At 33.1% G+C, this 14,729-nt stretch overlaps 1 protein-coding gene across 2 annotated transcripts in view; it reads left to right on the top strand.

Annotated features, from left to right (window-relative positions):
* LOC129235189 (ATP-dependent RNA helicase DDX3Y-like) overlaps window positions 1-14,729 on the top strand; it is a 73,402-nt gene that overhangs the window by 39,926 nt on the left and 18,747 nt on the right. The window contains exon 10 of one of the 2 annotated variants that reach the window (XM_054868884.1): window positions 5,392-5,660. In XM_054868884.1, coding sequence (XP_054724859.1) covers window positions 5,392-5,660 — 269 coding nt within the window. Of the gene's footprint in view, window positions 1-5,376; window positions 5,661-14,729 lie in introns of both variants that reach the window. The other variant, XM_054868883.1, reaches the window with a different exon arrangement.

Genomic DNA, 14,729 nt, shown 5'->3' with positions numbered 1-14,729 from the left:
AAACCTCAAACAATTTGAAAAACCAAACTGTGCACACATATAATTTGAACCACTTGTTAACTGCTATATTTTCCCTCAAAAGGTGTTATTGATGACTAGTGTAAAGTGGTGTCACTAAACGCTGCGTTTCATATTTTGGTGACTATTAGTCACGCTAATTTCAAACTTTTAGTGTTCGAATTGTTTTTAAAAGGAGATTATTTCCCTAAATGTAAGTTAGGAGACCTGGGGCCTGTATAAAAAGTTAAATTTTGTATTTTACTCTTTTTTTTTTACTTCAAATTTTCAATATCGTAACTCTGCATCTGATTTTGAACATTTTTTCAATTCATCAAAAGCTAACGGTTGCGAAAATAGAGGTCTTGCAGGTTAAAACGGAACACCCTGTATATGTGTTATGGCTAAAGCCTGAAATCAGCTAGTTTGCGTTTTGACCAACGTTATCATTAACTTACCAGCCAATGTTCGATCTTTTCTTGATCTCCAGCTTCGACTGGCTAATTCAGGAAGTAACTTGGGAAGATCAGCCTTAAGTAGGGAAAAAAGAGCAAGAACATATTGCTTTAAAAACTTAAAAATGAAGTGTTGAAAAGTGAGTACTTCTGTGTTTTTTTTTTTTTTTTTTTTTGAATTTCAGTACGGTTGTTTTGGAAAAGAGTTTAGATAGGGACATCTTTAAGTAAAATTACTATCTTGCGTTATTCTCTTCTCATATTAACTCATAATAGAAATTATTCAGCGCACGTTTATGCTCTAGTTGCAATGTGATAGTGTGAAGAGAATTACAACGAATGAATGAAATGAAAGAGGAGGGCTGGGAAAAGTTGCAAATTATAAAGACAAACAAAGGGAAAAAGAATTATGAAAATCGAATGACATTCCATTGATGCATGGGGCCTAAAGTATGATAAAATATGAAAAAACATTTTTGAGATTTTCTTTTTAAATTTTTAATTAGATTTTTTGTCAATGTAATAGTTTGTAACTTCTTTAAACAGAGCCTCAAAACATAGTGTTTAAATTTGGTTTCGATCAGCTAATATCTTTTGGTCGCGCATGGGCCCCAAAATTTTCCAAAATAATGAAATAGTTATATTTTTATGGGTTTTCGGTATTTGATGAATAATCAGTATTTAAAATAATAGATTAAGTATTTTTTCTGTCAAACTGAAAATGAGATAGAAGAAAAAACTGTCGGGTTCAGTCAATATTTTCTGGTAGCACAAAGTCTTAGAAACTCTTGTGCGCAGACGTCGGACAGCAATCCAGACAAGGTCCCTCGCCTGGCTGGGGGATCTGTATCAAGATGTTACAAACTATTAGATTAAGGAAACATCTTTTTTTTTTAAGTCTCAAAAATGATTTTTTATTTCATATTTTGTCAAACTTTAGGCCCTGTGCACAAACAGAAGATGTCAATTGATTTCCATAATTCTTTTTTTCCTTTGTTTGTCTTTATAATTTGCAACTTTTCCGCGCTATTACAACTTCGAAATAAGAAAAATTAGTTTTTTCGGCCCATCCTACTCAACATCGCCCAAGCACTATGCCCTGAGATCTATTGTACTAAACCCACTTCAAAATGAAAAATTATGTCATTGCAAATGCTTGAGTATTGTGTGTAAATACATAGGTAAATTGAGTACTTTAAGGGTTATCCTTAGTTTTTTTTGTTCCATAGACCTAATGTTATAAGATCTCAGATTACATTGTCTCCTGAAATATCGCTTCAAAAATCTAACTTTGAGCTTTGGCCAAAATGAGAACTGGTCAAGCTTCAAGCTTTGGTCGTAACATGTATGTATGTATAGGCAATTCTCCAGTATTCGTAACTTTTACATCTTGCGAAACAAAAGTGAATTTTAACAAACTCATGCGCAAACGTTATTTTAATGATTTTATTGTAATTGCTCTGTCATTTAGGCAGGTGAGTGGGTTTGTAGGACAAACTTTTTAATTGCTGCCAAAAATGAAAATGAAAAATAGCATTTGTAAATCTGATTGCTGATATAGTAAACACATTATTTCAAGGCTGAACTTATTCTGGCATAGAATTGTGGATGATTGAGTTTTAAAACTTAACATTTTGTAAATAATCCAGGTTTTTGAGGTTCTCTTTATACACGAATACACACCAAATTGCATGTGTTGAATGCCATACAGGAATGCTAATGAAAATTAAAATCTTTGAAGGACTGAAAATCGAGATCATTTCGTCAGTCAAATATCACATTAAGAAAAAATTGATGCTTGAAAAGCTGTCTAGAAAATTCAATAAATTGTACCAATATGTTCTTAATGTTCTTTTAATTTTATCATTTGCCTGTATTTGAACAAGTGTCTGAGGAAAAAGGGACAGTAAAGAAAATAAAATGCAGTTAACATTTACACAGTTAAAATTTAATAATTTGGCCTTAAAAAAGCATCTGTAATCTTGTGAAACTGTGAACAATGTAAGTGAACGAAGCAAAGAGTTTCCTTAACAGTATTTTTGGCATGATAAAACAGTTCCCATTACTGTAGAATTTGCCTATACATAAATGTATATATGCAGTACAGGCCATAAAAATTGCTGTACTATGAAGACAGCGTGCTCCACATGTGAAACTATTAAGTACTACTGAAAGAAGCTGTGAGGTGTTAATGATTAACTTTTTGAATTGGATTAAAATTTTGTATTAGCTTGTAAGACAGTCAACATATAGAATGCGTTTGAATGAAGAAATCGTATTGTAGATTTTTGTATATGAATCGCCGTTAAATATTATTGTTGGATGCAAAACTTCAGGAGATATGATTACCAACTTGTTTTGGTCTTTGATGGAGCTTGAATTAGAGCTTACTGAGATTGATTTAACCTATTGCTGTATTTATGCTTGCATTGCTCCGGATCCCCTGACTATCTACAGAAATAAAATTGTTTCAAAATGGTATCTTAGAAGTTCATTCTGCCGAAAATCTTGCTTCCATTGCCTTATTGGGATCATACAGTCATCTCATGATACCTGAAATGAGGTCGTTTACAAGTTAATAAGTGTTAGCACAAGCAGTTCGACAACATTTGTAGTAAGAGACTGTCAGCTTGGCTATCATGACTTCAGCTACCTTTGATGCTATGTGTTAGAAAAGGTCACTTTCACTGGTGTCAAAGGCAATCCTGGATCTGGGAATGGTGTGATGGCGAGTTGTCATGCGAATCTCGCCTTTGTTAGTTGACTTTGTGTTCGATGGTATCCTGATAAACTCGCATTGGCAGCGTATCTTTGACATTGGATAAAATTAGATAAAAATGGAACAACATTTAAAAGCACAAAAAGGATAAAAAGTTTTTAAAAACGCCGACATGTTTCGGAGGCAATAGCCTCCTTCCTCAGTGCGAAATGAACAAATGGATGAATCAAGGTCCTGGCAGAGTTTAAATGCGTAACCGGAAAAACATTGACCAATCAGATATCAGCGAGTGCTGAGGCAAAATATGACGTATTCTAACATGCAAGATTGAATAAGATTGGAGAAAAATGCGGAACAGCAAAAGACTCATTGCAAAGATTATTTAAGTTGTTATGAATGTAAAAGCATTCCAGAAAATCTAATTCACCTACTGTTGTAGGTCTGCAAATGATCTTGGCCTCCGAAAAGACTATTGCCTTTTCGGAGCACAGTGATAGCACCTTGCACAAAGCTATCGCTTCTCAATTTATCTTTGACATTGTCATGCTGGCCCATCACATGAAGTGTTGGAGGTGCCATTGAATGCACATCTGGTTCATCTCTTGTTCCGGTTAATTCATAGCACATTTAGCAGTGTTTCCTTCATTACGGTAGTGTTAAGCTCTGTTCATTGTTCTAGCTCTGCAAAAGGCTGCTTTAGCAAGATAGGCATGATTACATGTTGTTGGTATTTTAGCGGATCAAAAGATTACAATTACTGCTATGGCCAGCATGTTCTCTAGATCTTTCACCATTTAAAAAATAATGATAATCTGGCTGTCTAGCGATTGACCAGTCCAAACCTCACCCACTACTGTTTATAAACAAAGCATCTCTTGAAGCTGCATAGGCAGCTGTGCCTATTTATAACATTGAAACTCTTTAACTCGATGCTCTGCGATATGTAAGTTGCTATTGATGCCAGAGATGGTTGTTCTGTGTACGAATACCTCAGGGATTTTGTTTCAAAATTTATTAAAACTAATCACTTGTTATTTCCACATAATATATTTGTTTGATAAATATTGTATTTTTGTTTCTTTCTGGTGGAGCAATTTTAATGGCCTATGTATTTAATGGAGAGACAAAATAACTTTTGAGCATTTCAACTTTCTAGCTTTTTTTTTTCAGCACCTTATTTTTTTTTACTTTATATGACAATTTCAAAACCCTGGGTGTTTTCCTTTGAGCATTGAGCGACTTCTTAAAGTAAATGGTAGCCTTAAGTTTATACCTTGGGTTAGCAGCTACTTGTATAAATCCACACAATTTTTAATCTTTGTTTCTCAAGAAAGGTAAGTAACTTCTTATTTTTAGTTTCATAACTAAATTTCTTTCTAGCTTTAAATTTTTGGGAGCCACCATTGAACTGACAATCTTTTATGAAAATTTAATGTATATAATTATTAATTACCTCATAAATCAAAAGTTATGTTTTGAATTCTTTTAGGGAGACAAATGGTGTTGGTCTTATTATTTAATGTTCATGTTTACCATTTAAATAAAAATAATTATAGTATGACTTTTTAAATGATTAATAATAATTCTATTTTCATGTGAATGAAATTAATCTATAGAATTAATTTCCAAAAAGATTTTCTAATGTAACATTTAAATTTGAAAATAATCCCTCGCCTTTGCACCAGCTGCAAAACCTTGAAATTCCTTTTTATTACACTAATGCATAAGAAAAGCTGTGACATAATAAAAATTGGCTACTAAATTTAAAATGTCTGCTGGTCATTCATCGACTTCTGAATGTACATTGGAAATTTCCTTGGCCAATGTTGAAATTCTTTGTCAAAAAAGTAGAAAAGAAAATCCTGTGTGAAATTTATTTTTAAAAAATTCCTGTAAAATAAAACTTAACATCATACCTGCCAAGTCGACTGGTTTTTCCGGGAGATTCCTGGATTTTGATCATTTCTCTTGATTGTGTATAAGATGTAAGGAGCATTTGGTTATACTAAGAAGGAAAATAAAAAAATCTTTTATTTCCTAACTAAAAACGAAAAATCAGTCTTAAACATCTACTGTATTTTTTAATGATCTACTGGATTTTTTTCCCCCAGTAGATGTTGGCAGGTATGCTTACATTATGTTTTCTGCATGCTTATCTTTAGTTTCCCTATTTTATGTAAATTATCTTTTATTGTTACATGCTAGCTGTTTCTGCAACAGGCCCAACCTCAGTCACGTTATCCTGGACGTATGAAACAGTATCCCATGGCTCTCGTATTGTCTCCAACTAGAGAATTGGCATGTCAAATTTATGAAGAGGCATGCAAGTTCTCTTATCGATCTCGTGTAAGACCATGTGTTGTTTATGGAGGTGCTGATCCTGTGCAACAGATGAAAGATTTAGATCGTGGCTGTCATTTATTAGTTGCTACTCCAGGACGATTGGTGGACATGATAGAAAGAGGGAAACTAAGCCTTGAATTGGTAAAGTAAGTAGATTTTGTGATGAAAATAATTAGTAAAGTGTCGTTCTTTTGATTGACAAAAATTAGTATTTTTTCAAGTCTTTTAACAAACAGTGCAAACTTAAAACTTGAGGAATCAAAATATTTGTTCAATTTAAAATAGTTTTGTGTTAAATAAGTTGCAAAGTATACTGCCTGGACTGCTATAAACTTATAGATAGCTTGTCAAGAAATTCTATTTCTGCTATGCTAAGTTTTTAACACTTAATTTCACACACATAAAACTTAATGCTCTTAGCTCCTAAGGCAAATATTCCAGTTAGGTGATAAACCAAACTAAGAAGAGTTTTTAGTTCCCAAGTACGCTTGGTACTCATTTTATCCACCCACTGAAGAGAAGATAGGCTTGAGTCAACTTACAATCCAGGTTTACAGCATGGAAATGTAAAGCGCTACCGCTAAACCATTGGGCTTCAATATCTTAAAAACCTTGGTATGACAAAAAATTATTTATCCCCTTGATTTTGCGCATTTATCTAATGTTATTTTTCATTCTTATGTTGAAAAGATTTTAGTCATAAATGCGTTAAATGTTTTTCGAAATTGACTATAATTTTTCCGGAAAACCCGCAGTTTATTGTCTCGAATTAGCTAGAGGAATGTTTCCAGAAATTTCTCACACCGTTCATTATTTCGCGCAAGAGTAAGAATGATTTGGAGAAGCTTATCTACTGGCACTTTTATTCTAGAGCCTGGGGGTGTTCGAAAATGTAGTCCTGAGAAGCCCAAAAAAACCTACCTAAAAGTTTTCGTTCCCTTCTCATGCCATTTCGTTGAACCTTTTGACTCTATTTTCTACGTCTGTAAAAGGGGGAGCTGAACAGAAAACCCCTTTAGAGACATAGGGGAATGAATGGTGCAATCCTTTGTTCAACTTCTTTTGTTCCAAGGCACTTGAAACTAGTTTCAAACCGTTCTTCAACTTGGTAATCCAAATATTTTGTACCTTTAGTCGTAATAAATCACTATATTTTGCCACTTCACTAGAGCATTCTTTTTTATTCTTATTTCTCAATTATTTTTGGCTCTTTTTAAAAATTAAAATTTTTGTTATTATATTAAGACTTTTTTTCAACTTTCATTATATACAGTGGCTCCCAAAAGCGTTCGTACACTTCGATATTAAAACCATAATAACGCAAAACTGAATTTGAATATGAAATCCAAGATTTTTTTCGCATCCAGGGCTCGTACGCTCCGGGAGAACCTGGAATTGTCGGGGAAAATGACAGTCAGAAATGTCGGGGAAAAGTCCAGGAATTTTCCAAATGTGCCTTAAAAAAATTTTCCCCCAGAGAATTTTGTTCTATGAGATCTAATCTTCATTTTTATTGATGTTTCTTGAAAAATATTGAGGAAAAATGACGCTGGCAATAAAAAATGTGGCGACCCAAAAAAAAAAAAACTTCTACAGCCGCCATTTTTGACTCTCAATAGTTCCCAAGGAAAAAATTCCTTGGTTGACTTAACAGGGAAGAAGACAATTTACTCCTTCGGAAGCACAACCTGAAAATAGGAGGGTCGATCTATTAAAATCGTTTTTTTTTTATCGGAAAGTCTTTTCAGCTACATGTGGAACGTCGTCGCCATTTTTGGTCATTAACAATATAAAAGTAGATACGATCCGAAAATGCCTAAGTTTCCAAAAACAAAGCAAAATTGGATGTTTTCTTCAATTGCAAACCTATGAAAATATCACAAAATAGTCTGTAATTTTTTTTTTTTCTTTTTTTATTATGAATGAAAAAATGAGGCACTTAATCTTAAGGCTGCTCTTCAGTGAGGGAAAACATTGAAGTTAGGGTGTAAATGACTTTCTTCCTTGAACAACGGGAATGAACCTGAATCAAATGATTGACACTTCAACGGCCAATGGAGTGGACGGTAATCGATGTAAGGCAGTGACCTGTCACAGCTGTCATTGTTCTGGAGGGAAAGGAACCCCTAAATGACCCCTGTCGTGAAGAGCAATCAAGGACATTAGCTGGCGGCCAAAACCCCACTTGAACAGTACCGACGCGAAGGTTGAACAGAACAGAAAATAAAAGTCAGTACCAAAGGGTCTGCGGTAATTTTTGAAACGAAGTTTTTTTTTTTTTTTTTTTTTGGATATGCGTTCCCAGATTTTATATTCATGAAAAATTGATAAATGAAATGAAAATTTATCATAAATTGAACAGGAAAAACGATTGTCTTATTTTTTTTTTAAACGATGTTTTCAATTACCACGTCCGAATTTTATTTCGTTCATAAAGCTAATTCGTTTCTTGTCTGAAGTTTAATTAAAGAATGCAATTTTTTGCGTTAGGATATGATTATATATATATATATATATATATATATATATACATATCGGTTATCGGATATTTTCGGATATTTACAGTCAAGAGGTGGAACGATGCTGATTTTATTTTTAATTATTGGGAGGACGGCAGAAATGTCGTAATCAGAAAACAATTTCATATTAGGATATGGTTACATTTCAAAGAGGGGGGGGGATCCCGCTATTATTAGTATGTATATATGTATATATATATATATATATATATATATATACAGTAAAACTCCTCTAATGCGGACACTACCGGGACACAAATTTTTGTTTCCACAATAGAGGGGTGTCCGCAGGACAGGGGTTTAATAACGTTATTTGCCTTGGTATCGGGAAATTAAAAATTGTCCGCATAAGAGGGGTGTCCGTTAGGAGAGGTTTTACTGTATATATATATGGTCGAAAGAGGAATACTTCTGCAATTCGATGGAGGATATGCAACACTGAACTGACATTTTTGTTAATTAATAATTAATGTTTTAGATATTTATTTATATTTTTCCGGTGATTCATCATGCGCAGGGCTGGGCTGCATTTGTTTACTATCAGTAAACAAATCATCCCGCACAAACATAGATAATCAGCATGGTAACTAGAGCAGCATACACAAGACTAAATGATTAATATACTTCGTAAATTTGAAATTCTTTTTCAAAAAAAAATAATAATAATAATATTAATAATAATAATATTTTACGCATCAGACGAAAAGTGCAACAGGCTATAATAATAAGTAGTTGGTAAGTCTTTTATTGAAGTGTATTTTCGAAGCACGCAGTTATATGATGTTTGAGAACATTTGAAAATACATTTCGTGGGTGGAATTACACGAGCAACAGAGAATTACATGCAATAATGTACTTAAATTAAAAATACAAGCTGCAGTTTACTTGCAGTACACTTGGAACAATGTACTTCGACTTATTCAAATGCAAAATGTTAGGAGGAATAGAATAACTTTTTAAAACTTTTTTTGATTTTTTTTTCTTCTCAGGTCTTTTTTTTTTCTAATGGTTTTCAATTTTTGGTTACATTAGTTATGCATTGCTTTCTGCGATTCAAAATAGTAACAATAACAATAATCAGAAATGCTTTCCTTTCTGCGGATACTATGGTGAGAAAAGCAACGGCTAAAAGCACAATTTTCAGAAAATTCATTCATGCTCGCATTTCGAAATTAAATGAAACCTCTTTATTACCACACAATGTTGACAGCTTCGTGCAAACGAAGTCCTAAACTTGATAGCTGCACTCAATCAAGCTTTCATTGATGCAAATTATTGCAATCAATCAAACAATCGTAACAATTACGTGGAATATTCCCTACTTACGTCAATTGTTTGCTCGTAAGAACGTGAACAATGTCTTACATACGTAATTTATATTCAGAAAAAAATATCAGAATTGAAAATATAATCCGACATTTGCAAATCACACCCATTAGTATACTATCCTTTAAATTTAAAAAATATTTCAATTTATTTTTTTTTTTTTTTTGTATAAAAGTATTCATGAAGCAGAATTTATAAATTGTTGAGTGTACTAACATTTATTGCTCTAATTTTTTTTTTTTTTTTTTTTTTTTTTTTTTTTTTTGATCTCTTCTCGACTTCACGGGGAAATTTTAAACTGTTAGCAAAATTAGTGTAACTCAAATAACTCTAGAACGTGGAAGAGAAATCTGTCAGGCCCAATAAAAACTTTTTGAATGATGTAAAAGACAGAAACACATGTATCTATCTCTATTGATAAAGATGTTCTTAGTAACCCCGAAACAAGTGTAATTTAATTTGCACGTTTGTACATTAAAATAGTGTAATTTCTATGTTAATAAATGTTAAAATTTAAAATCAACAAAAGTTGAGAGATGTGCGCAAAGTTGCGTGAGACTAATACCAATCATTCGCCCTCGAATACCTTATTATTGCTTGACCAAGACTAGAGACGTACCGAGTACTCGGTAACTACTCGGTACTCGGCCAATATGCCGAGTACTCGGTACTCGGCCAATACCGAGTAGTTGCAAAAAATTTAATATATTAAAATTTACAAAAAAGCTCAAGCATATATAATTTTCTGCAACCATTTACAATTCAAATTTAAATTTCGAGAATAATGAAGCATGAAATACTTCAATGGAATAAATCTTGGTTCGAATGTCTCGAAAGTTAATAAAACTTTTTTGTTAAAAATTGTGCAAATATGGAATTTTTGCTACAAACTAAAATTAGTTATAAGATATATAAAAATACCTTAGCTTTGAAAATAAAAGGAAATAAACCAACGTTAGAAGCACAGTGCAGGATCACTGCAGACACGTGTTTTGGCGTTACGAGGAATTTCTTTTTCAATGCACAAAATGTGAGCTCGTTGATTTAAAGGCATCCGGCAAAAGTCGAATTTTTTGTCGTATGCCTTTACATACTTTAGTTCACATGTTATGCACTGAAAAGACGATCCTTGTAACACAGAAAAACGTGCCTGCAGTGAATTCCAACTTGATAAGTCATACCTTTTATTTATTCATTTTTAATTTAAAAAATATTATTTTTGCAAAATTTTGTAGTTAAATTTCAGCAGGAATTTAGTTTAAAAACTATTATATGGACAAGGAGGTCTATACTACTATTTCAATAAGTTCAAAATTCATCGGTGTGTGTCGGTGGTCCTTCTTTCAACCTAATTGGTACTGGGAAACTCGGCCGAGTAGTGAAAGGCCGAGTTACTCGGTAACTCGGTACTCGGCCGAGTACTCGGTACTCGTCTACTCAGCCAAAGTGATACTCGGTACATCTCTAACCAAGACCAAATATATTCTTTTTTTGAGCGACCACAGTTGGTTATTGTTTTCACTTGTCCGTAGTTGATGTTCTTTCGACTTTATTTTTCTATGCTTTTAATGCAAATTCGTCTGTTCCACGTGTCTTCGCGAGCATGTCCCTCCTCCTGGGCGGTGAAGTTCATGTTCCCCGCTATCGACTTTACTTATTCCCGACCCTCTCGATTTTCTACAATACTTTTCAGACAAAAACAGCATTCAATCAACAACGTCCAGCATCCAGCCCCTGGAATTCATTCGAATGTAGACGTCTTGTATTCAAATCATGACTTTTACAAATATAATTCGGATAGGAACCATTTGTAGAAATAAGAAACCCAACGATTAGGGTTCTACCACAATTCGTGATTGTGAAAAACATAACTTAAATTCAAGACGTCAAAATTCAAATGAAAGCTGTGGGCTGGATGCTAAATGTTTCTTTCTTTTCTGTTTGGTATTAATTTATTTTTTGAATGTTTCCCCCCATTTATGAATAATATTAAGTAATGATAATGTTTCAATGAAGCTTTAACACCATTTTAAATCGGGTGCTCCAAAATATCTTCAATTTTTAAATGTGTAAATTGTAAATAAAATATGCACTTTAAAAAGCATGAGCTTTGTGCAAGAAATAGATAAAAGTCAAAAACAACGTCTTAAAAGCACATGTAAAAGATGTTAATTATAAGTGTAGAAAATGCATTGCTTGATTGAAAACTTGTGGCTATGTATTTGTTTTTTTATCCAGGATATTAAAAAACTTTGACCTTTGACACTTTGAATTAAAATTCAACTAGAAATTTTTTTTTTTTTTTTTTTGTACTAATATTCAAGCCGTATATATTGTATTTATGGTTCAGTTCCCTTCTTGTTTACCTTTTTTATAGCGAAATTGAGGCTATAAACGAAATTGTTATTCGGTTCCTTCCACTATGAACAGGCGCGACTGCACAGCGCATACACACAAATATATATTGATAAAGACTGGCTAAAATTGAAAAACCTTAGGTTTCAGGGAAATGTTTTAGACGTCAGACAAATTATTTGTCTGAGCTTATGAAAATTTCAGTGTAACACGACTACCGAAAGATTCTTAGAACATCGTGTATTCATCCAGTTAAAAACAAAATGGTCAGTGTTCTCCCCCTTCCCCCATCAGTTCTCTAATTATCTGTAAATTTAAACCAGTGGTTCCCAATCTTTTGCACGTTGCGACCCTTTTTTTGTCTAAGTAAAGGATCTTTGATCCCGTAGCCTACATGTCAGTAAAGTATCGCTAGGTGTGGACCTAACCTGGCAACATTGAAAGCTACGTTAGATCCTACATTACAAAATTGCTATGTTAGATTCGATCCACCCCCTGTGGTAGGAATAATGTTTCGACCAAATAAGAAACGCTACACGACCCTGGGAACCCACCCCTGCTTTAAAACAATTTTTTAATACTCATTCATACTTTAAAGAAATGCAGGTATGTATCATTTTTCTCCTTAGAAAGTTTTCAAAAGAAAAATTCAGTGAAATCCTGTTACAACGTATATCAGTATAACGAAATACCCGTTTCAACCAAATCAGTTTTCAGTCCCGATTTTGAAGTTCATTGTTACTGGATTTCACTGTATTATGAATTACATGATCAATGTGTACATACCTTGTAAAGAATTTTTTACGAGTTTGGCTCGAGAAATTATTTTCAAAAATGTTTGTTGAGCTGTGGAAAGCATTTTATGCGTTTACATTTGTAGTAACATAGTATTATATAGACAAAAATAGATTCCAAATATCTAGTAAGTATCTGGAATATGGTTTTGGACCCGTTTTTTTTTTTTTTTTTTGAAATGGTCGCATTATTTCGAGCAAAGTCTCAAAAGAGTGCTGGAAATATTTTGCCAGATTTTTTATAGAGCAAAATGTCAAACAGTACCTACCACCTTTTTCAACGAAATGCATTTTTTCTCGAATTTTAAACAATCAAAGAATGGATATTTCAAAAAAGCAAAAAGTACACGACACAGATAGAGGCTTAAAAAATACTCGGAAAAAAATTTATATGAAAACTTCAAAGGAATTTGTAAAACCTTCATCCAACTTTCCCCGCAGATTAACATTGGATCCGTAGGCTTTCAGACTCTCAGTGAAAAGCATCCTTAAATTTGCTTATAAAGTAGCATTAAACATACATATCTATCTTTCTTTGGATGCACCAGCTCCATTGTTTATGCCTTCTTGATGTAGTGAAAAGTAATGGGGGTAGTGCAGCCCCAGAAATAGAAATATTCATTAATGCTATATTATAAGCATACTTAAAATCATTTTAATCTTAATTATATCCGTGAATTAATTTGAATAACACAGAAAGGTTCTTCACTGAAGGTCTGTGATGCAACTTTACACAAAATGCGATACTTCCTTTTTTTTTTTTTAAATTTACAACTTTAATTTTTTTTTTTTTTTCGGATATAGGGTTTATAGGTGTGAGTCCTATACTCTGGTTTCATGCCAAAAAATAAGGGAAAAAATTGTAAAACAAACCCCTAGAAAAAAGGATGGGTTTTGATGATTTTAAAAATATAATAAGTGGTAATACCCCCCATGAGTTAACCAATTTCCTCCATATGTTCTTGCGTACTAACTTAGCACCTCTCTAGCCCCTCAGAAAAGTATTAATGTATAATATAACGATCCCTTCCCCTCCAAATAAAAATAATGGCTATGAAACTGTAAAAACTGAAAAAAATTGCAGGCGACATTTCCAAAAAAGCGGGACGTTTGAATGGGAAAAGGTGGTCATATTTGGATTCAGGAGGTCATTTAGCACAAGAATTCACAAGAATTATCTCAGAAGCACTCTTTAAAAACTATATCCTTTCTAAACACAAATCAAATCGTGAAGATGTTTCCAAGCATGTGGATTCACTTTCAAAAGCACTCATTCATTCCTTCATTGAAAATTGCCTCCGGAAAAGAGGGGAGTAGTAAATGGAAACGGTCGTTTGCGCTAATGATTGTAAATCTTATACACCTCATCCGGTTTTTCCCCTCAAGAAAGGACGGACTGGTGGGAGGCGTGGCTTAGTAGAGAAATTGAGCTTTTTCGAAAATATTTCAGATGGTTGGAACTCCGATATTTTTTTAGAAATGGTCGCATCATTTCAAACTTAGTCTCAAAAGAGAGCTGGAAATATTTTGCGTGTTGGGGCGTTCTTAAAATTTCGATAGCACGATTTGCAGCTTTTTTACAGAGCGAAAGGTCGAACAGTACCTCGTTTTCGAAATAATTCATTTTTTCTCGAATTTTAAAAAATCGAAGAATGGACGTATCAAAAAAGTAAAAACTAAAATACACAGACATAGGCTTGAAAAATACTCAGAAAAAAAATTGACCCGAAAACTTCAAAGGAATTTTGTAAAATAACATTCAACTTTCCCCGTAGGTTAACGTTAGATCCGAATCTTTTAGACTCTCAGTGAAGAGCACCCTTAAGAACTTAGTTGAACAAGTTAATCAGGACGGTTTAATTTTTTCATGAAATAATGAATCATGCTGTTCATTTAAATATTTTAAAAACCAATTTTGAACTCTTAGCCAAAAATTTGATTATTGGTAACAAATTTGTTTTTTATCAAGATAACGATAAGAAGAACACGGTTTTCAACATTTGCATCTAGTGCCTCAAAAATTGCCCTAAAGTTTAGAAAATACTCCTTTAATCTCCAGATTTGAACTTAATGTAACACGTTTAAAGATATCTGGAGGCTAGATTACGAAAATACGGCTTTGAAACGAAAACAGAGCTAGAAACAGTTAAGACTCAAAGGGTGGTTGAACACTTACTCAGAAATTACACAAAAAAAAAGAGAAAAAGAATGAAATCAGCGT

This window comes from Uloborus diversus, chromosome 2, assembly GCF_026930045.1.
Source record: "Uloborus diversus isolate 005 chromosome 2, Udiv.v.3.1, whole genome shotgun sequence".
Lineage (NCBI taxonomy): Eukaryota > Metazoa > Arthropoda > Arachnida > Araneae > Uloboridae > Uloborus > Uloborus diversus.
This window is presented reverse-complemented; position numbering and strand designations above follow the sequence as displayed.